The 23,005-nt window shown below is 47.3% G+C and overlaps 1 protein-coding gene across 5 annotated transcripts in view; it reads left to right on the top strand.

The window, feature by feature from the left end:
- SLAMF6 (SLAM family member 6) overlaps window positions 1-21,595 on the top strand; it is a 33,643-nt gene extending 12,048 nt beyond the window's left edge. Inside the window, exons 2-8 of one of the 5 annotated variants that reach the window (XM_045784630.2) lie at window positions 10,896-11,228; window positions 15,338-15,598; window positions 16,032-16,142; window positions 16,408-16,446; window positions 17,553-17,632; window positions 19,436-19,510; window positions 19,884-21,595. In XM_045784630.2, coding sequence (XP_045640586.2) covers window positions 10,896-11,228; window positions 15,338-15,598; window positions 16,032-16,142; window positions 16,408-16,446; window positions 17,553-17,632; window positions 19,436-19,510; window positions 19,884-19,931 — 947 coding nt within the window. In that variant the 3' untranslated portion in view covers window positions 19,932-21,595. Of the gene's footprint in view, window positions 1-10,895; window positions 11,229-15,337; window positions 15,599-16,031; window positions 16,447-17,552; window positions 17,633-19,435; window positions 19,511-19,883 lie in introns of all 5 variants that reach the window. The other 4 variants (XM_087855674.1, XM_045784629.2, XM_087855660.1 and 1 more) reach the window with 4 other exon arrangements.
- Window positions 21,596-23,005: the final 1,410 nt, after the last annotated feature.

Below are 23,005 nucleotides of genomic sequence, written 5' to 3'. Positions count from 1 at the left end.
CCTGACCCTGGGTACCTCGAGTGGCCTGGAGCACCACTGTCAGAAGGCAGCTCACCTTTCAGCTTTCTCGACCTCTCTCCTCGCAACTCCACCCCCCCCCGCCCCGCCCCACCCCCTCCCTACCGGACACCCCAAGGGCTGCCTCTGCTAGCCGAGCAGAGTCAGTGTCCGGACCTATGGCCCATTTTGGAAGTTTCCTACGGATTTCTGGGGCACCTGGAGATCGGAAATGGGTCTTAAGGACCACTTTGGCTACCTCGGGCCTTGAGGTCCCAGTGTGTATGCCATCTCAGACTATCCAGCAGCCTGAGCTGGCGGGTGGGTTTTCACTTGTCCCCTGGGACTCCGGCAATGTGGATCAGTCTATAGGAGGTCCACTTACTTCTTGCATAGCTTTCAAAAGTAGGCTCCGGAAAAGCCCTATAAACCCTCTCTTCCGTCTAAGGAATTAGGATCCCACCGAGGGTCAGCTCCTGGCACTGCCTCCTCGCTCCGTCTCGGAGAATACAACCCAGGGTGACGGTCCCTTTCAGCCCCTTCTCTGGCTTTTGCCGCCACCCAGACTTTTCTTCTGCCTCTAGGAGGACGGTTAGTAAAGCTTGGCTGTCCCCCCAGACCGGACTGTGCATAGAAAATATGCATAAATTTATGAATTCAGCCAGATCAGCTCATAGTCCCCTGGTGTGCCTACCAGCCGCACAGGTCTGATGTTGAAAAGAGGACACGCACATTAATGAGACGTCTGTCACCTTTAGGGACCTGTCTAAATGGGAATATTCCGGCCCCAGGCTGGAAGCAGGTCCCTAATCTAGTAGTGCTATCTGGTAAGGGAGGAGACATCAGGGACCTCTTGGGGGTGTTACTGAGAAATCGGGGGTTAGCACTGATGGGGTTGGAGGAATTGGGGTCTGGGTGTCCCTAAGGATCTGGGTACGGGGGAAATAAGGCGGAGGTTTATTGCGACTTATGGAAATGTAGAAGGGATTTGAGGCAAATGGTTTCTAGCTTTATGTCTTCGGACTTAGAGGCAGAGTTCTTCATCAGATCTAATACGGGAAGTCTTTTGGAGGTTTTAGGTTCCACCTTTATCTTACAAATTTTCCATTTCCTTTGTAAACCTTCATTTCGATATAGTGGCATAAAGCATTGAACGTATGGGATCTCTCCCCATTTTCTTACTTTTCTACAAAATAGTTTCAATCGCAGTGTGGTCTTGAATTTTAAAGTTCCGTTTTCTGGCCACTTTATTGCACCCTCTACTGTATATTGTGGCCAGGCTGTGTTGCAAAAGATCACTTGCTTCTGAGTCCAGGGAGAGGATCCAAAACCTTCCAGTTCTGGAGACTACAGCCCACAGGCTTTCCCTCGGGGTGGAACTTGTCCCATGTTCTGGGAATCTTCCTTAGAGTCTCCTTCTTCTTTTTTTTTTTTTTTTTAAGGTTTTATTTATTTATTTATTTGACAGAGACAGAGACAGCCAGTGAGAGAGGGAACACAAGCAGGGGGAGTGGGAGAGGAAGAAGCAGGCTCATAGCGGAGGAGCCTGATGTGGGGCTCGATCCCAGAACGCCGGGATCACGCCCTGAGCCGAAGGCAGGCGCTTAACCACTGTGCCACCCAGGCGCCCCCTTAGAGTCTTCTTCTAACTTACAAAGGGAGTTCACAGTGAGTAGCGGTGACACAAATGCCACACCATTTGCTCACAGAATATTTAAGACTCCAGTGGCTTGTCCTTCAGAAAAAACCTGAGAAAGAAAGGTGCCCCAGTGGCTTAAAAGATGTTCGGAGACTGCCAAGGACTCTGGGGTGTCTATCTTATCAGTTAGTCACAGCGAAGGTAAACCGGAGAACCGGGGTTCCCTACTTACAGATCGCCGGGAAAGAAAAGAAAGGAAGGACAAGCTACACAAAGAACAAGCAGCCAGGGTGGCCATCCAAACAGCCAGCCACAGCCTACTGACTAAAAACATATGACGCAGAATTAGATCAGCCAGGACGGAGACGTCTGGCGATCTCCCAGACCCTAAGCACCAGGTAACGGAACAACTGTGCCCAGAGTCCCCGACAAAGGGACCAGACAACTTTATCCCCTGACTAGTCTTTAAACCAACGCCCCCGTTCCCGTTTCACCAGCCTGGGGCGTCCAAGCCTCCCGAGGAGCCCGGTGATGCCATCTTTCTGTTTTCTCCCGATTTACTCAGACTCGGTGAGACAATCTCATTTACCTGTAAAAGCTGTGCTGTAGACCCAGCTTATGCCAGCAGGGATCATTGTAAAGATAGCCAGTGCGGCCGCTGGATTTCAGGGGATGGCCCAACGCTGGCGGTGGTTAGAGGCACCAAGGAGGGAGAGCCCCGCAAGGAATCCGCTCCTGGCCCAGGCCCCGGAGCTTGAACGCGTTAGCCCAGGACGAGCCGCCACTGCCCTCGGCTCTGCTCATCGGAAACCAGGGACCTGGAGGGCAGAACCTCAGGAGGACGAGAGTCCCATCTGGGTCACCAGACTTTGTTACTGGACCAACGTGGGTGATTGAGAGAGACTACAGAGCTGGAGTGGCCTTGTGAAGTCTTCTGTATTTGCAGCAAATAAAGAGAACATAAGTTCCAAAGCTGTGACTCCCCCAAACGGGAGTAAGCAGCTCCTTTTTTTCCTTTTAAGTCAATTTTTAAAAATGCAAGTATAATTAACATACAGTGTTATATTAGTTTTAGGTGTATAATATAGTGATTTAACAATTGTATATATAACTCCGGGTTCATCATGGTAAGTGTATCCTGAATCCCCTTCAGTTATTTTACCCACCTCCTGGTAACCAGCAGTTTGTTCTCTCTCGTCTGCTTTTTGGTTTGTGTCTTTTCTTCTTTGTTTTCTTCCTTAAGTTCCATGTATGAGTGAGACCATACGGTATTTGTTTTTCTCTCCCTGGCTTATTTTACTTAGCATAATCCCCTCTAGATCCATCCATGCTGTTGCAGATGGCAAGATTTCATTCTTTCCAAGGCCGAGTCATATTCCAGTGTGTGTGTACACCACACCTTCTCAATCCGTTCATCTGTGGGTGGCCACGTGGGTCGCTTCTGTGTCAGGGCTCTGGTAAATGCGGCAATTAAAGATACAGTGGTTCCTGTATCTTTTAGAATTAGTATTTTCATTTTCTTTAGGTAAATACCCAGTAGTGAAATTACTGGGTCATATAATTTTATTTCTAATTTTTTAAGGAACCCCCATACTGTTTTCCGCAATGGCTACACCAGTTTGCATTCCCACCCACAGTGCAGGAGGGCTCCTTGTTCTCCACAACCTCACCAACGCTTGTTATTTCTTGTGCTTTTGATTTTAGCCCTTCTGACAGATGTGAGGTGGTATCTCATTGTGGTTTTGATTTGTATTTCCCTGATGGCGAGGGATGTGGAGCATTTTTTCATGTGTCTGTTGGCCATTTGGATGTTTTCTTTGGAGACATGTCCGTTCATGTCTTCTGCCCATTTTTTAATTGGATTATTTGTTTGGGGGCCGTTGAGTTGTGTAAGTTATAAGTTCTTTATATATTTTGCATACTAATCCTTATATATATATAAGTTCTTTATATATTTTGCATACTAATCCTTTATCGGGTATATTATTTGCAAATATCTTCTCCCATCGGTAGGTTGTCTTTTTGTTGTGTTGATGGTATCCTTCACTATGCAAAAGCTTTTTCTCCTGGTATAGCCCCAGTTGTTTAATTTTACTTTTGTTTGCCTTGCCGAAGGAGACATATTTAGCAAAATGTTTCTATGGCTGATGACAAAAAGATTACTGCTTGTGTTTTCTTCTAGGAATTTTCTGGTTTCAGGTCATTTAGGTCCTAATCCATTTTGAGTTTATTTTTGTGTATGGTGTAAGAAAGTGGTCCAGTGTCATTGTTTGCATGTAGCTGTCCAGTTTTCCCAACACCGTTTGTTGAAGGGGCTGTCTTTTCCCTATTGTATATTCTTGCTTCCTTTGTTGAAGATTAGTTGACCATATACCTGGCTTTATTTCTGGGAGCTCTATTCTGTTTCATTGATCTATGTGTCTCTTTTGTGCCAGTGTCATACTGTTTTGGTTGCTACAGCTTTGTAGTTTATCTCAAACTCTGAAATTGTGATTCCTCCAGCTTTGTTCTTCTTTCTCAGGATTGCTTTGGCTGTTCGGGGTTTTTTGTGGTTCCCTACAAATTCTAGGACTGTTTGTTCTAGTGCTGTGAAAAATGCTGTTGGTATTTTGGTAGAGATGGCATTAAATGTGTAGATAAGCAGGCTCCTCCCACTGGGGGCTGGGATGAATATTCAGAGGGAGAGCTCCTCCTCATCGCGTGTAATGGCCAGGCATGGAGTTGCACGTGCACACTCAGAAAACACGCCTATACATACGTTGTACGTTATGCCAATGAGGCTTATGCTCTCCCAGGGCAGGGATTTTTAACATTATGATGAAGCTGAGGTAACCGTTGGGCACTTTATGAGTTATCTGCCCAGACCTGTCCTGGGGCCTGGAGGTGGGGGGCAGGGGAGATCAAAACAGTTCTTTTCCTGTTCCAGCAATTCTTTAGCTAGTTTCTAAAAGATCAAATTGATAGCTCGGCAGAAGTTTTGAGGAGTTTCTTGGGTTGTGGGGTTCTCCCTGGTGGCCAAGTCACACCATCTGGACCCTGAAGCAGCTCTCCTTGTGCCCAAAGTCTCACAGAAGGGCTTTGGAACATTGTCTGTAACTTCCTCACCTTCCAGAAGCAAAATGCCTCCAGCCTTTTTTTTTTTTTCCGTAGACTTTCGGGGGCCTCTACCTTCCCCTTCTCCACCTTCTTCTACTTTGTCTCTTCTGTCACAGACCCCTTTCTCGTCCCCCTGTACCCAAGCAAACTCTCCACAAATAGAAGCAGAGGCAAGCAGGTATTTGAGCTCATCCTTGAAGGATCACTCGGAGCTCACCAGGTGGAAAAGGCGAGGAAGGGCATTTCAGGCAAAAGGAACAGCAGAGCAGAGAAAGAGCAGGGCATTCTTGGAAGAATTACAAATAATTGAGCTCTGGGAACCTGTCGCTTTTATTCAAAACACTGCGACAATGTTATCTCCCCTGAGAAGTGCTCCTTGACAACCCCTCACTCCCCCGGCCCCCGACGCTCACTTCCCTGTGCTCCCACGGGGCACGCACCTCTATTGCTTCGACATGTATGGAGCTAGAAAGTGTGCTAAGCGCTAGGGATACGGAGATAATAAGCACAATCCCTGTCCTCAAGATTCTGGAAAAGACAGGAAAACAATCTCATAATTACGACAGAAAGAAAGAAGGACTTGGTACCGAGTGCGCCAGGTACGAGGCAAGCAGAGGTCAGCCCCGTCCCAGCTCAAGGGCGAGGTCACTGCGCCGAAACTACTCCCTTACCTGCCAGGCTCCTCTCCCACATGGTGAGCGCAGAGGACCAACATTTCCTGTTCATGTTGCCAATCTTCAGCCACGAAGTTGGTCCGTCAAAGGGATCTAATACATACGGTCTGAATGCCATGATTTCTATAGCCTCGCTTACTGAATTAACATGGAACAGCGCAAATAGTAGAAAGAGTGACTTGTTAAATGCCTAATTGCTGTCTACAAAAAACAAAGGAGACTTCAAGGAATGTGCTAGGCAGGGAGGCAACAGTTCCTAGGGAGTCCTTGGGCCTCAGGTATGCCCAGACTCCTTACAAAAGAGACACTGTTCCTTAATATCCTGAACAGAGAACCTCAAAGAGAAAGAATGGAGTGTCCTCAGCAGCTGCTCATTGGTTGAGTAGTATGTGCCTACCACGTGCCAAGCCTTGGTCAAGAGTGGTCACAACCGGGGCGCCTGGGTGGCACAGGGGTTAAGCGTCTGCCTTCGGCTCAGGGCGTGATCCCGGCATTATGGGATCGAGCCCCACATCAGGCTCCTCCGCTATGAGCCTGCTTCTTCCTCTCCCACTCCCCCTGCTTGTGTTCCCTCTCTCGCTGGCTGTCTCTATCTCTGTCGGATAAATAAATAAAATCTTTAAAAAAAAAAAAAAAAGAGTGGTCACAACCATGAAAAAGACACAAAATTCTTTGCTCTCATGGCGCTTACATTCTAGTGGAAGAGAGAATTTTAAAAAAATGCAAATTATGACGTATGCTAGATGGTAAGCATTATGGAGAAAAATAAATTCGAAGGCAGCTGAATGTACAAGGGTGGGAATGCAGGCTGGTGCAGCCGCTCTGGGAAACAGTAAGGAGGTTCCTCAGAAAGTCAAAAATAGAGCTGCCCTATGACCCAGCAATTCCATTACTGGGTATTTACCCCAAAGGATATAAACATAGTGATTCGAAGGGGCACAAGCACCCCAATGTTTATAGCAGCAATGTCCACAATAGCCGAAGTATGGAAAGAGCCCAGATGTCCATCAACAGATGAATGGATAAAGAAGATATGGTCTATATATACACAATGGAGTGTGACTCAGCCATGAAAAAGAGAAATCTTGCTTTTTGCAACGACGTGGATTGAACTAGAAGGTATTATGCTAAGGGAATAAGTTGGTCAGAGAAAGACAAATACCATATGATTTCATTCATGTATGGAATTTAAGAAACAAAGCAGAAGAACATAGGGGAAGGGAAGGAAAAATAAAATAAGATGAAAACAGAGAGGGAGGCAAACCATAAGGGACTCTTAACTCTAGGAAACAAACTGAGGGTTACTGGAGGGGAGGTGGGTGGAGGATGGGATAACTGGGTGATGGGCACTAAGGAGGGCGCATGATATAACGAGCACTGGGTGTTGTATGCAGCTGATGAATCATTAAATTCTACCCCTGAAACTAATAATACAGTATATGGTAGCTAAATTGAATTTAAATTTCAAAAAAAGGCCGCTGAATGTACGAGGGTGAGGGTTGGTGGTAAGAGAAGAGTGATCCTCTCTGAGAGGGAATGTGTGCGTTAAATACCTTTCACGGGTGAGAAATGAGCCACGTGCACACGTGGGAGGAGCGCTTCCAGACAGAGGGAAGCGCAGGTGTACAAGCCCCAGTCTATTCAAGGAAGAGCCAGGCCAGCAGAGTGCGAGCAAAGCGAACCAGTCCGGGAGAGTGGTAGGAAATTAAATCAGAGAGCTAAAAATGAGCAAATCGTTTCGGTCCTTATAGGCCATTGTAACTGGTTTGGTTTGGTTTGGTTTTTGTTGTTGTTCTAACAGTTTTAACTGAAATAGAACACCCAGCGACTTTTTCCATATTTTGGCTGTTGTGCGCATTGCTATAAACGTTACGATGCAGGGGCCCCTTCACATCAGTGTTTGTATCCTTTGGATAAATACCCAGTAGTGCAATTGCGGGGTCGCAGGGTTGCTCTATTTTTTTTTTTTTAAGATTTTATTTATTTATTCGACGGAGATAGAGACAACCAGCGAGAGAGGGAACACAAGCAGGGGGAGTGGGAGAGGAAGAAGCAGGCTCATAGCGGAAGAGCCTGATGTGGGGCTCGATCCCACAACGCCGGGATCACGCCCTGAGCCGAAGGCAGAAGCTTAACCGCTGTGCCACCCAGGCGCCCCAGCGTTGCTCTATTTTTAATTTTTTGAGGAACCTCCATATTGTTTTCCAGAGTGGCTGCACCAGCTTGCGTTCCCACCAACAGTGTAAGAGGGCTCCCCTTTCTCCACATCCTCACCAACATCTGTTGTTTCCTGACTTGTTAATTTTAGCCTGACAGGTGTGAGGTGGTATCTCATTGTGGTTTTGATTTGTATTTCCCTGATGCTGAGTGATGTGGAGCATTTTTCAGGGGTCTGTTGGCCATTTGTATGTCCTCTTTGGAGACATGTCTGTTCATGTCTTCTGCCCATTCCTTGACTGGATTATTTGTTTTTTGGGTGTTGAGTTTGATAAGTTCTTCATAGACTTTGGATACTAGCCCTTTATCTGATAAGACACTTGCAAATATCTCCTATTCTGTCGGCTGTCTTTTGGTTTTGTCGACTGTTTCCTTTGCTGTGCAACAGCTTTTTATCTTGATGACGTCCAGATAGCTCATTTTTGCTTTTGTTTTGCTGGCCTTTGAAGACATGTCTAGCAAGTTGCTACAGCTGAGGTCGAAGAGGTTGCTGCCTGTGTTCTCCTCTAGGATTTGGATGGATTCCTGTCTCACATTGAGGTCGTTCATCCATTTTGAGTTTATTTTTGTGTGTGGTGTAGGAAAATGGTCCAATGTCATTTTTCTGCAAGATATTCATTGACAGATCAAAGATGTGGTATGTACACACGATGGAATATTACTCAGCCATCAAAAAAATGAAATCTTACCATTTGCAATGACGTGGATGGAACTAGAGGGTATTATGCTGAGGGAAATAAGTCAGTCAGAGAAAAACAATTCTCATATGGTTTCACTCATATGTGGAATTTAAGAAACAAAACATGATCATAGGGGAAGGGAGGGAAAAATAAAATAAGACAAAATCAGAGAGGGAGACAAACCATAAGAGACTCTCAACTCTAGGAAACAAACTGAGGGTTGCTGGAGGGGAGCGGAGTGGGGGATGGGCTAACTGAATGATGGGCATTAAGGAGGGCACTTGCTGTAATGAGCACTGGGTGTTGTATGCAGCTCATGAATCACTATACTCTCCCTTTGAAACTAATAATACACTATATGTTAATCAATTTAAATTAAAAAAAAAAAAGAAATATAACACACAGCAAGAAAACTGTACAAATCCTAAGTGTGAACTCAATGAGTTATCATAAAATGAATAAATCTGTGTATCCAGCCACAGGTCAAGAAATAGAACATTAGCAGCACTCCAGAATTCCCCGTCGATGCTTCCTCCTACCTGCGCTCTCCCTCCTCCTCAAAGGTGACCACTGTCCTGACTTCTAGTAGCAGATTCGTTTTGCTGCTTTTACTTTCACTAAATGGAATCAATAGTAAAAATAAAAGCCAAATGAATCTTTGCTCAAGATTTTGCTTGTGATATTCACCCACGTGGTTCCTAGAGGGCAGAAGGGTTCAGATGACAAGGGCCCATTAAACTCCTGATGGCAAAGCCGGGGTACAGAGGGGACTGCGTGCAGTGCGTCTGTGCCCAGCACCCACGTGACAGTCCAGGAAGAGGAAACGTGAGCTGAGCGTCAGGGTCTCGAGAGGTATTTCCTCCCTGCTCAGAGTCTGCCCTGAGAAGTAAGAGATCTGGAGAGGGTTGGGGTCATGGCTTCAGTTACTTCTTCCCTGATTCACTCAAACATTCCCAGATCCTACTTCATGTCGGGCACAATGCTGAGCTACAAAGTTTTTAAGGAAGGGTCAGTTAGACAAACGGGTGACCAGGACTGCAAAATGGCGTGGTAAGTGCTCAGTATTTGCAAAGGGCGCTAAGAAAGCATCTTCTTTATTTTATTTTATTTTTATTTTTTAAAGATGCTTATGTATTTATTTGACAGAGACAGCCAGCGAGAGAGGGAACACCAGCAGGGGGAGTGGGAGAGGAAGAAGCAGGCTCCCAGCGGAGTAGGGATCCCAGGACCCCGGGATCATGCCCCGAGCCGAAGGCAGATGCTTAACGACTGAGCCACCCAGGTGCCCCAGGAAGCATCTTCTTTAAGAATCGTTGTGACTATCTCACCTTTTGTGCTCAAACATTAATGGCTCTGAGATACGCTCAGGAGGATATGCCCATTATCTCTTCCTTTGAAGTTATATTTATTACTTTTTTAAAAAAGGTTTATTTCTTTATTTTAGATATGGAGAGAGTGCGCATGAGCAGGGGGAGGGGCAGAGGCAGAGGGAGAGATTCTTCAAGCCGACTGCCCGCTGAGCGCAGAGCCCGATGTGGGGTTCAATCCCACGACCCTGAGATCATGCCTGAGCCAAAATCAGTAGTCAGACGCTTAGCCAACTGAACCGCCCAGGCGCTCCTTGTATTTATTACTTTATATTTATCAGTTTTATCTCCTCGATTAGACTATCATCTGTTTGAGAGTAGAAAAGGTATCTTCTGGGATCATAAAAAGAGCACAAAGTGGCTGAAGTCAGAATAGTTGGGTTTGAGGGGCGCCTGGGTGGCTCAGTCGTTAAGCGTCTGCCTTCGGCTCAGGGCGTGATCCCGGCGTTCTGGGATCGAGCCCCATGTCAGTCTCCTCCGCTATGAGCCTGCTTCTTCCTCTCCCACTCCCCCTGCTTGTGTTCCCTCTCTCGCTGGCTGTCTCTCTCTGTCAAATAAATAAATAAAATCTTTAAAAAAAAAAAAAAAAAGAATAGTTGGGTTTGAATCCTGACTCTTATTCTTTAGCTGGACAACCCCGGGGAAATGAATTAAACTCTCTATGCCTCAGTTCCTTCATCTATAAATGGAGATAGTACTATCCATCCTACCTGCCTCCCAGAATTGTAACAGCATCAAAGGAAATAATGAGTAAGAAGAGCTGTAAATTCTTATCGTCCGTCCTCTAAACCCCACAAACCTACTATGTTGAGCACAGTAACTGCTCAGTAAGTTCATCAGCAAAGACTTGTGGTTGCGGGAGCCTGTGCCAGGGAGTGGATGCAGTTCCCTGTCCCCCTCCACCTCCTGCCCAGAGAACTCAGAAGTTGGACTCAGATATTGTGCCCATGACTCTGGAGTGACCGACCAGTGTGGGAGGGTGGACTGGGCCAGAACCGTCTGGGCCAACTGCCCGTTCTCCAAGAACGCCAGACATCTTGCTGGGGGTGGAACCTCTGGGATTGTCCATTTCAACGCTTCGGCTAACCCCTGTCTCTCTTGCTCGTATCTCTGGGCGTCAGTATCAGCAGGCTCTAACTGACGGGCAGAGTTGGGGGAAACGGCGTGGGGAGCAGGGAGTGGGCAGAGGGGGATGGTTATAGCCGTTTCCCTTCTGTGTTTGCAGGGAATTCAGCTCCACAAGACAGCGCCAACCCACTGACGGTGAATGGGATTCTGGGGGAGTCAGTAACTCTTTCCCTGAAGCTTCCCGCACGTGACGATATTCAGTCCATCACCTGGCTTCACAATGGAAAATCTGTCACCTTCATATTGCCGAAAGCTGCTCCCGACGTGCGGGTCTCGGTGACGGACACAGAACGGAAACATCGACTGCAGATAATGGAGAACTACTCCTTACTACTCAGCAACCTGACGGCGGCAGACGCAGGACTTTACTGTGCCCAGATAACCATGCAAACCTCTACCGAGTTTTCCTGTTACACTCTGCAGGTCTTCAGTGAGTCACAGCATGGGGTGTAATTGTGTATGGACTGAAGGGTAGCACAGATGTCCAGTCCTGTGCCCGCAAGTGTGCACGGTAGCCCAGGAGTAAAGAGCGTGGCATTTGCAGTCCGACTGAGGTCTGGCAGGAAAGCAAGTCAATGGCGTTGCTCGGCCGATGAGTGACAGAGTGGAGAATAGAACCTAGGTCTTGTGACTCCTGGCCTCAAATCACATCACTGTCACTCACACACTAAAATCGTCCCCCTCCACCGGAAATGTACTGGAAGTAATAGAAGCGGAGTCGCTGTGACTCTGTTACCTGGTGTATTACCTGTATCCGTAGTATATTCTTCACAATAAGTCCATGAGGCAGGTGCCACCCTTACCCCTGAGGCCTCGAGTCAGTCCCAGCAACCTGCCTACGGTCATGGAGACAGTAAGTGGGAGAGTACCCAACATGATAGCGCCCTTTACACAAAGGCCAGTCTGACCCCATGGAGTGATCAGTGTACAGAACAGGGGTCTACCTAGAAAGTGCTCTGTAAGGATGAACTGATAATAAGAAAGATCTTTTCTATCAAGCTTATTTAACTTCTTTTTTCTTAAGGATTTTATTTATTTATTTATTTATTTATTTATTTATTTATTTATCAGGGAGAGAGGGAGAGCACACACAACCAGGGGAAGCGGGAGGCAGAGGGAGAAGCAGACTCCCCACTGAGCAAGGAGCTCGATGTGGGACTTGATCCCAGGACCCTGGGATCATGACCTGAACTGAAGGCAGACGCGTAATCGACTGAGCCACCCAGCGGTCCCAAGGTTATTTAATTTCTAACAATATTTTCCCCAGATGGCTCATATCCTCAACATAAAATTATGGAAACTAGGAGACAGTTTATGAGTCAGTATTAGAAAAGAAAATCCTTCTAGCAATCGGTGATGTTCAGAAATGCTGTGAATGGCTTTAAGATAATCACTTGGTGAGAATGTCGTACAGGAGAGTCAAGCATTAAACTGGCAACTCTAAAGGCCACCGGGATTCTATAATTCTTACCTACTCCAGAATCCATGGTATCTAAAATTCACCCAGAGTCTTTCGGGTTAAGACATGGAATCCAAAAAAAAAAAAAAGCACTTTAGTTAAAATGTCACCACAAAAGGTTACATGTGAACCTTTAGAATCCCACGAATATTTGGTGGATTTGCCATGTTAGATTGGTCAAAGTCATGTCCCTAAAGGAATAGGACACAGAACAGGTAAACATGATAGGAAAGAGCATTGCCTAGAAAGTCCGCAACAGGAATTCCAACCAAAGGGGCAAACTGCATTAGTTTCTTGGGGCTGCCAAAATAAAACACCACAAATCCGGTGGCTTACAACAACAGAGTTTTTTTTTTTTTTTTTAAGATTTTATTTATTTATTTGACAGAGAGAGAGAGAGCCAGCAAGAGAGGGAACACAGGCAGGGGGAGTGGGAGAGGAAGAAGCAGGCTCATAGCGGAGGAGCCTGATGCGGGGCTCGATCCCATAACGCCAGGATCACGCCCTGAGCGGAAGGCAGACGCTTAACCGCTGTGCCACCCAGGCGCCCCAACAACAGAAATTTTATTCTCTCTCAATTCCAGAGGCCAGAAGTCCCAAATCCAGATGTGGGCAGGGCCACGCTCCCTCTGGAGGCCCTACGGGCCATCTGTTCTTTGCTTCTTCCGGCTTCCGGGTGCTGTTGGCATTCCGCGGTGTTTGTTGGTCTGTGACTGCATCATGCCAGTCTGCCCCCCCCCCGTGTGATCTCCTCTTCTGTCTCAAATATCGCTCTGCTTTCCTCTTACAAGGACCCTTGTCATTGGATTTAGGGCCCACCCGTCTCCTCATCTTACTTAATTATATCTGCAAAGACCCTTTTCCAAATAACATTCTGGGAATTAGGACATGGGGATATCTTTTGGCCGAGGGGTGGGGGGGTGTCATCATTCAACCCACAACAAGCACAATCCCTCAGGGTGACCAGGATCACCAAAGCAGAGCTAGGATCCTGGAGAGAAGAGAGACATCCAGTCGAAAATCTGAGAATAGACCCATATCAGGCTCCTTCATATTTGTTGAGAGGATGTCCTTCTGCCATTCTCCAGAAGACCAAGCGTGACTTCTGCAATAACCATACTCCCCAGATTCAATGCCAATCCCTTCTCAGGGCCCTTTGACATCAGGAGTGCCAGGGAACAGGGGTGAGTTCTAAATGGGGTGGTCATAAAAGGCCTCACTGAGTAAATAGCATTTGAGCCAAGACCTGTTGGAGGTGAGGGAGTGAGCCATGCAGATTTTTGAAGGAAGAGCCTCCCAGCATAGGCATTCCCTGGACCCGGCATGCTCAAAGAGCACCAAGGGGGTCCAACACCAAGGAGCAGAGTGAGGGGAGAGTAATAGGAAACAAGGTCAGTAAAGAAGCAGGGACCGCATCAGGTAAGGCTCTGAGAGCCATCGCAGGGACTTTGGCTTCTCTTCTGTGAGATGAGAACCTTCGGAGGGCTTTGTAGAGCAGTCGTATGACTTGACTTACTTGCTTAATGGATCCTTTTGGCTGTTAAGAATAGACTCCAGGGGCCAGCAGAAGAAGCCAGCGTACCAGGCAGGCCACCGTGGCAATCCAAGCAAGAGATACTGCTGCTTTGCCCCAGGATGGTAGCGGGGGGGAAAGGAGAAGGGATATAGTCTGGAGGTAAAGCCACCAGGATATCCTGGTGTGGATGAGATGAGAAGGTGAGTCACACGTGGCTCCAGGGCTTTTGGCCTGAGTGGCTGGAAAGGCGGTTTCAACTAGGGTGCTGAAGACAGCGGACTGACAGGTTTGGGAGAGGAAAACAGGAATCCTCTGGAACATGTTGAGTTTGAGGTACACATTACATCCAAGAGGAAATGTCACGTAGGCAGTTTTCTATTCCTTAAGCGGAAAAAGGTAACCAGATAGATTTTTGAGGTCAGCCAGGCACACAGGTTGAGGGAAATGTGGCATTCGTGCCACATATTGGCCATTGCTGTGCTAGGCACTGTCTCAGTTCACCCTCATAATTCCCTAAGAAGTTGGTGTTATTGCCCAGGTTTACAGATAAGGAAACTGAGGCTTGGAGAGATTACAAACATATCCATCGTCATGTAACCAGTAAGTGACAAAGCCACGAGTCTAACCCAGGTCTTCCTAATTCCAAATCCAACACTTGCCATTACACGACATCTCCTTTCTGTCAAAATATGCCCCACCTCCTACTCCATTCACGAAGCTTAGAGCATTCATCAATCTCTTCCCACCAGACAGTGGGAGACATCCAGTGCTTCCCTGGGTCACCGCTACCCTCAGGCCAAGTCCAGGTCAGTAGCCTTTTCTGTATCGCTCCCACGTCCCTGTTGATTCAAGGCTACTGACAGCTTAATAGCCAGTATTTTCTGGTCTCTGCTCTCAGAAATTTCTACAGCAGATGTTCTCTCACATGCCTGAACGTATTGTACTTCTTTGCTCCCTAGACTTGCTTGCTCATTCAGTTTCACTCCTTTCCCGGTCTTTAAGCTCTCAACATTTCCCTCTCTGTCTTGCTGGCGTCCCACCTCAGTCACTTTGTCATCATGGGAGCCAGCAGCCGGTAGCATGAGGCCCAGGATTCCTGCAGATTTGTGAGAAATACAGTTCCTTAAGGACGTTCAGCTTTTAATTTCCTCCCCAGCTAGGGAATTCTGATGGCTGAGAAAACACGGTTCTTGAGTCTGGTCTACTGGTTTCTGCTCTGGCTAAGGTAGAGTTGACCCTCAGCTGAACTCCCCTGTGTCTTCACACAAGGTCCATGTACAAGGCTAGGAAGGACACCAGGAATAAACTGGGGCCCAGAAAGTCAATCGAGCAGCCCAGAATCATCTACCTAGTCAGTGTCTCCCTACCCACTTCTCCCTCTGGCTCCTCTGGCTCCTGCTGGTGCCCTTCCTCATGTGGTCACCCCAGAACTTGGGGCCATCAGTTAGGCCAACAGGAGAGTGTTAGGTGGAATACAGGAACATTCTGTGGTGGGAAGGATATTTTTCACGGAGTGCTGAACCAAGCCATTTGTTGTTAGTTCGAGTCTTTTCTCTGCACACAGGACAACTGAGGAACTTACGAATTACCAATCACACTAGGCTGTCTGACATTGGGACCTGTGAGATACACCTGACCTGCTCTGTGGAGAATTCAAATGACAGCTTGTTACGGTGGCACGTGGTAGGAAACACATCCATAAAGGAAGCAAACCTCACTATCTCCTGGGACCCCAGGAATTCCAGTGACCAGAAGTACACCTGCATAGCGGAGAATCCTGTCAGCAACATAGCCTTCTCTGTCTCCACCCAGAGTCTCTGCAAAGGTAACAGTCTGTCTCAGGTCCCTCTGAGAGCCTTGAGCAGCTGCGGGCTGTGGTGTGTCCCTCCTGCCCAAGGTGATTCCCCAAAACAGTGGCCCAGTGGGAGGCAGCCAAACCCCGCTAGGAGAGGACAGACATTCCTGCAGCTCTGTGCCTCTCACTACCTCCAGAGGCCTCTCCACCCTCCCTCCCTCCCCTGACCCTTCCTCCAGCCCACGAAGAGCCCAGGAGCAAAGTTCTTGGGGAGTCAGAACTGCTCCCCACTCTGGCTCTACCGGGCTCCTGCCCTGTCTGCCACACGGACTCCCACTCTCAGAAAATCTACCCAGAACCAGAGCCTAGCCAGCCCCCAAAGGCGGCCTAGAAGAGGCTCAGGGGAGGCTTTGAGGAAAACACTTCCTGTGTCTCAAATGCAACTTCTTTTTTCTTTTTTCAGGTGTTTTGAATACGAAAAATCACCCTGATACCAAATGGATTATAATTGTGGTTACAGCTATTTTGATGTGTATAATCATCACGATAGGGTTATTTGTTTGGAGGAAAAAAGGTTGTTTGTGGAGGACAGGTAAAGGGAGGGAGGGTGGTTCACTGGCACACCCCCTGGGATGTGACCCCACACCTATTAATCTCCCAAGGGGGGTGGGTCCTACTGGAAAATGCATGACCAAGCCTCAAGGCCTGGCTGCCCTTCCCCTTCAGCCCCTCCCCCCACCACATCCTCTAGAGAGACACCACCTGTGGGCTTGGGGTAGGGTGTGGGAGCCTCTCCCCCTACACTTACAAATTTCAATTTCCCTGATTTTATTTTCTAGGCATCTTTCATTTCTCTACTCCTCAAACCCAGAGTCCTGGTGAGCTTGCAGACTCTTAGCTCCTAATCATAAAACAGATGGGGAGAGCCTAGTGGAGGAGGAAAAGGGCTGGTCAGAGGGCTGGATAATGAGAGAGGAGGGAGTCAGAATGTCACTACTCAGATGGACCGGATGGTGCAAAAGGAGTTGACCTGTAACTATGCATGTCTGTCCCCTCTGGGACCTAAAGGGTCCCTTACAAGTATGCAAACCAGTCCCTCACGCAGTTTCCTGGAGTGGGATTAGGGTCATTCCCCACCCTGCTGATGAGAAACCAGGTGCCAGGGAAAGGCTCATGGCCGGTCTGCCAACAAATCCAGGGCAAGGACGGGATCAGAGCGTCCAAGGTCCAAAGACCAACTTCTTGAGCCCATCACTCTTTCAGCCAAGATTTGAATACTGAGTAGACCCAGTCCAAACAGGTAGTCTGATATGGAGACAGGAACACAGGTACTGGCTTCAGATCGGCTGTGAGTCTCATTTCCTGGGTGAGAGCTACACGACATCGTGTGTAGAGGACAAACAGTAGATTCAGTCAGAAGGCAGACATCTAAGTTCCCATTCCATCATTCCCACGTGACTTTGTGCCACGTTAATTGAACTTTCTGAGCCTCTAGTTTCTCATATATAATTAATATAATATAATATAATATAATATAATATAATATAATATAAATCTAGAGTATAATCATCCATAGTATAATCACCTATAGTATAATCATTAATAATATAATCCGAGAAGTTGAATAATATCATATAGGTGAAATAATCTGGCTCCACTAAGCTTGCCAACAAGGTTCTCTAGCCCTTGTGTAGGCTGTGCTCTTTGGTCCCAGGAGCTCCCTGGCCCAATGTGAATCCAGAGGAAGACTCTGAAGCTTTAGGGTACCTCTAGACCACATCCCCCCAGGAGATGAGGTCAGAAATAGAGCACATGGCTGAGAAGGTTCTGGTTCAGCCCAGAACTTCAAAGACTGTCAAAAGTGAACGAACCCTGGGGAAGGGCACTGCCTTGAACAACTGCCTCTTTGGACCCAAAAAGTGCCCTGGTGTAGACAGAGGTCCCAGGGGAGCAGGACACTGACTGTGCCTTCTTGTGTTAACAGCAGACACCATAAGGAACTTAGATTATGTCTCCGTCTCTCCAGGGAACACCGTGTATGCTTGTGTCACTCATCCAAACAAGGTGAGTCCTTTCAGCTTTATACTCCATCATTGGCATGGTTTTTATAGTCTTTATTCACAAACTTGTCACCACAATCATCTGACTAACCCAATGACGCACGCCGTCGAGGAGAGGGGAGGCAGTGGCAGGAGCTACGACCTCGTGTGTGGGCTCTAGCTAGCCCCCAGGGCTCAAGCCCCGTGGTGTGTCGGTTCATACCCTGCTTTACACGGTCCTGTAACTGCATGATGCATCAGTGAGTCTTGTCCCTTCTCAGCTTAATTACAAGCTACCTGAAGTGACAATTACGTCTTCCTCTCTCTTCCCTGAGCACAATGCACAGTAAATACTTGCTGAATGGATCAGAGTTCATTTAAGTCTGAGAGTTTCCAGAGCAGACAATTCTATAGCAGGGGATTTCTCACCCTGGAAGTAGTGGAAATAGGGGAACTCAGAAACAGTCTCTCAAGAGGGAAGTGGGGCAAGGATTTGCAACAGTAGAACACAGTAAAGGCAAGAGCAGGCTTCAACCCTCAGCCCCCATCCGCAACATGCCAGATGGCCTTGGTCAGCCACCAGGAACGCCTCTGCCACACATCAGCAGTTTCCCACCACCCCCAGAGTAAAGCTCCTGCAGGTGAACATTTCTAAATAATACCGCCCATCTTCTGAAAAGTAAGCCAAGATAATTCAGCATTCGCCAACTCACGGGAGCAATGATCCAGCTAGAAATCTTAGATTCTCCAAGTGAATGTCCCTTCACACAGCCCATCAGTTATTTACAAGGTAGGCTCCTTGAAGAGAGGTAACAAGAAGGGGTACTCCCACTTGTTCAAATGTTTCTATCGCCTTTCCAAAGCCCTGTTGAAGACCAGATGAATCACCCTCAACAAACCAATACATTAATCTCCAGCAAATGTGCTAGCTTCTTCTTTAGCAAAAATTATACTTTGGAGAGTTCCAGAGGTTTTGATTAATACCCTGAATATTCCTCGGGGTGCCTGGGTGGCGCAGTCGTTAAGCGTCTGCCTTCAGCTCAGAGCGTGATCCCGGTGTTCCGGGATCGAGCCCCACATCAGGCTCCTCCGCTATGAGCCTGCTTCTTCCTCTCCCACTCCCCCTGCTTGTGTTCTCTCTCTCTCGCTGGCTGTCTCTATCTCTGTCAAATAAATAAATAAAATCTTAAAAAAAAATACCCTGAATATTCCTTAATAACTTTTAAGTGTCAAAACTTATGAGCACAGGGGACTTCTGCTGTTATTACTGTACTTTGTATTCTAAGCAGAGCCATTCTTGAGACTGGGTCTTCCTCCCGCTTATCGGTCCCTCAGGCTTGAGGAGAACCCAATGGCATGATGACAAGGCAATTCGAGTCACAGGGACAAACTGGAGCAGGCAATACCTCCATTTATAGCTAGTAAAGATCTCAGACAAAAGATGCAACACTTTGTATAATTCTGGTATAGAAGTCAGTTCTTACAATGGAGGCAGGAGAGTCAGGTCGGACGCGGGGAAGAATGCTTCCTTTTCTTCCCACCACCTGCTGACAAGATCGCCCTGTCCCTTTCTGGCTCTCGAGCCACTGGTTGGCTGGGGGGTTGTGCTTCTGGGTGGGCCTCAGGAAATGTCACTAAACTTCTCAGGTTGGAGAGCTAGTGGTGTTTGGTCTCCAGCTCCTCTTGCTACATAGCCTGTAGCCTTTTCCTCCTGAAGAACTTTGACATCATTGCTCTGTATCACATTGTCTTCCCCCGGCATTTATCTACGCAGGAATATCTCTTCGTCTGTGTGAGCCAAATGTATATGATTATTTTTTTTTTACAGCAAACAAATATCCCAACACCTGTGAAAAGCAGTGATTTCTCCACCATTTACTCCACAGTTCATCAGTCCAAAGAGGTAGGCCCGTGACTGTCCCCTGTTGTCACATCTTACCTCTCTCCCCAGACTGGTAAGCTTACAGGTGAAGTACGAGTAAAGGGGCCGTTCTATAGACACACGAATAGCAGCAGGTTATAGAAAGTCTCAGGACATCACCAAAACATATCCAAGAAGCTGTCTTGTATTGCAGGGTCACCGCCCATAACTAAGTTTTCAATGTTCCTGAATTTAATGAGATTTTTTTAAATTCAATTTTTAATTTAACTTTGCCTTAGCTATCGATGTCCTTATCTACCAGTCAGTGCTCTCCAGGCCTTCTCCATAGCCATGAGCCGTAGCCTGAATCTCTGGTCCCTACTAACCGACTTCATTTTCCTCTTTTTTCCATTAGAGTAAACCTATTTCTTCCAGGACAACTGCGCTTGACAGCGTCATCTAAATTGCTGAGAGGTCTCAAAAGGAGCCCAGGAATGACACAGCTTCTCCTGATCCCATGGGAGAGAACCCAGCTTGGTTTCTGCCTGGCAACAGAATTTGAATCTTTAGGCTTATTACTTGCAGTTCTTCGGACTAGAACCTGCTTAAGTACGTCAAACGTCTAAGGAATAACATCATTTCCAGCGTGTGATCCAAATAACATTTTCTAATTCGCTCCAGGCCAAAAAATGCTTCTGTGAACAAGCCTGGACATTGACTTTCTCTCTGGCAACTGATGGAGTTTTGTGCTTGACAGAGGATTATAATTCGGAAGACAACCACTCCTCTCCTTCTAGAAAGCAGCCCGATTGTGATTCACTGGGAGAGAGAACAGTGTGTTTGTTATGTGTGATGTCTCTGGAATTGGACGGGCCTTGTCCCAAATCCTCACACGTCATTGACTAGACATATCTCCTGGGACGTGTTCTGAAACCCTTGAGCTCTGGTCTCCTAGACTAAAAAATGGGGATCGGCCTGTTCCTCAAACCAGGAACCGGAGTTAGCCTTGACTTCAGCTGTTCTATCACCAGGCCCTTTGGACTCTACCTCTGAATACATATTGTAGACCGACCCACTTCTCACCAGTCCTTTAACCTCCACCCTGTGCTAACCCATCATCACCTCCAACGTGGAATAGGACAGTAAGCTCCAAACACACTTCCCCGATTTTTGTTCTTATCTCCCTCCGATCCATTCTCTACAAGACAGGGGGAGTAATATTTTTAATATAAATCAGATCCTTCACTTGTCTGTTTTAAATCGACCCTACAAGACTTCCCAGGCACTCGGAAAGAAACTGAGTCTCTGTGGCTCTGGATGGCCTGAGCCATCTGCAACCTCAGCCATCACGTCTCCTTCCGCCCCCTCTCTGATTTGGCTTCTCTGATTCTCTTTCAGCGCCCCCCCCCATCAGAGGAGACAGTTTACCCACATGTGCCTGAGGACCCTTCTCTGCCAGTCTGGTTCCTCCTTACAGGTCCCCCTGCATATATGTCCCCCCTCCAAGAACGACCTTCAGAGCCCTGTACCGAACGCTAACCCTAACCTTAACCCCCTGTTATTCTGTCATATCTTCCATGTCATTTATCACATGTCATTAAATATTTATTTGTATTTAATGTCTGTTTCTCCTACTCTACCGTATGCTCTCCAGGAACGAGGACCACGATGATGTTATCTCTGTATCCGGAAGCACCCAGCACAGTGTCTAGCACATAGAAAATGTTCAACAAATACTTTTTAATAAATAAATGAATATGCGATGGAGTTTTGTGAGAATTAAAGACGATGTGCCTACAGCCCTTTGCGCGGTGCTTCACACGAAAGAGCTCAAGAAATGTGAGCACCTGTGTCGTGCTCTGTTGTTTCTGTTATGAAATTGCGCTCCTCCTGAACTGACAGAATCTTCTCACAAACCCTCAGCTCAAGAAGGGAGGAAGGATACATCCTCTGGGGCCTCTTGCCACATCACTTCCTACGTTTTCTCTCTGCTCAAATTTTAAAAGTTCGTTCTTTTTATCCCCAGAGAAGAATTTTCTGATTTTTTGTGTGAGTTTGAGATCTTTAAACCAATTTTTTTCAACACTTTATTGAGGTATGATCAACCTACGAAAAGCCATCGGTCCGTATAAGCACACAACTTAATGAGTTTGGAGAGAAGTATACATTCGTGAAACCAGGACCACGATCAGTACTATAAGAAGTTTCCTCTAACCTTTTTTTTCCCCCTAATTTTTAGGTTTTTTGTGTGATAAGAACGCTTAACATAAGACCTATCCTGTTTGTAAATGTTTAGGTATATAATACGATATTGCTAATTATAGGCACTAAGAAGCCCAGTGTATCTCTGGGACTTACTCCTCATGCAGGACTGAAATTGTATACCCTTCCTCCCTCCGCTGCAGAGCCAGGCTAAGTGCTGAGTCACCGGGCCATAGTCCCCAGAGCAGTTCGCGGACATGCCAGGATAACGCGTGTGAGCTCCATTACCCTCCTTGCCTGCTGAAGGAGCCGTCCGGGGGTTAGGGGCTTTCTCCCAGTCCTGCAGAGCCAAGCCAGCTGCTGGCATCCGTGCTGGCTGCTGCGAGCCGTGTGCTGTTTGTAGGGCCAAGCATGGGGTGGGGGTGGGGGTGGGGGCCAGTGGGGCACCATATGCAGGGGCGGACACAGGGCAGCTGCTGAGGGCCACCAGTGGGCCAGCTGACTGGCAGGGTCCATGGGCTGGTTTTGGAGCTCCACACGTCAGTTGCAGTTGCCGTGAGCCCCAGCCCCTTTTCTTTGTTCTTAGTTGCTCCTCGATGAGGCAGAAATGCAAATTCCTTAAGCTATCTGGGGCACAGAAGCAAGCCTCAGGCCTGTTCGGAAAGGCTGGGGAAGCAGGACGCTCTTTTCACTTTCTGTGTCTCCTGTGGGAGGAACCACAGATTGAGGGAGTCTCTCTAAGCACTGAGCTGTGCCAGCCCGGGGAGTGGGTGATGTAAGTCAAGTGAAACTGTTCTCACCCTTTGCAATGTGGCTGTTCTCAGATTTTGCGCTCCGTTGGGGTGCTAGGCCTCTCAACGAAACCCTGGAACTCTCTTAAAAGTCTATGTGTCCATGCATGGCTGTTAAATCGGAATTCCTGCGGGAGGACAAGGGCTGGGCCTCCTATGCCACCATCTAGCTGATGTGACTCTAATACATCTTTTTTTTTTTTTTTAAGATTTTATTTATTTATTCGACAGAGAGAGACAGCCAGCGAGAGAGGGAACACAAGCAGGGGGAGTGGGAGAGGAAGAAGCAGGCTCATAGCGGAGGAGCCTGATATGGGGCTCGATCCCACAATGCTGGGATCACGCCCTGAGCCGAAGGCAGACGCTTAACCACTGTGCCACCCAGGCGCCCCGACTAATACATCTTTTTTCAATGTGTCTTTCTGGTCACAAGAATAAATACATGCTCATTATGAATAATTCAAACATTCCACAAACAAAAATCCCCTACAATCCCCAAGATAATTACCACAAATGGTTCTCCATGAAAGAACAACATTTTTAC

This window comes from Ursus americanus, chromosome 2 (assembly GCF_024610735.1).
Source record: "Ursus americanus isolate L20-20 chromosome 2, mUrsAme1.1.p, whole genome shotgun sequence".
Taxonomy (NCBI): domain Eukaryota; kingdom Metazoa; phylum Chordata; class Mammalia; order Carnivora; family Ursidae; genus Ursus; species Ursus americanus.
The sequence above is the reverse complement of the archived record's forward strand: the minus strand, read 5'-3'. Positions and strand labels throughout refer to the sequence as shown.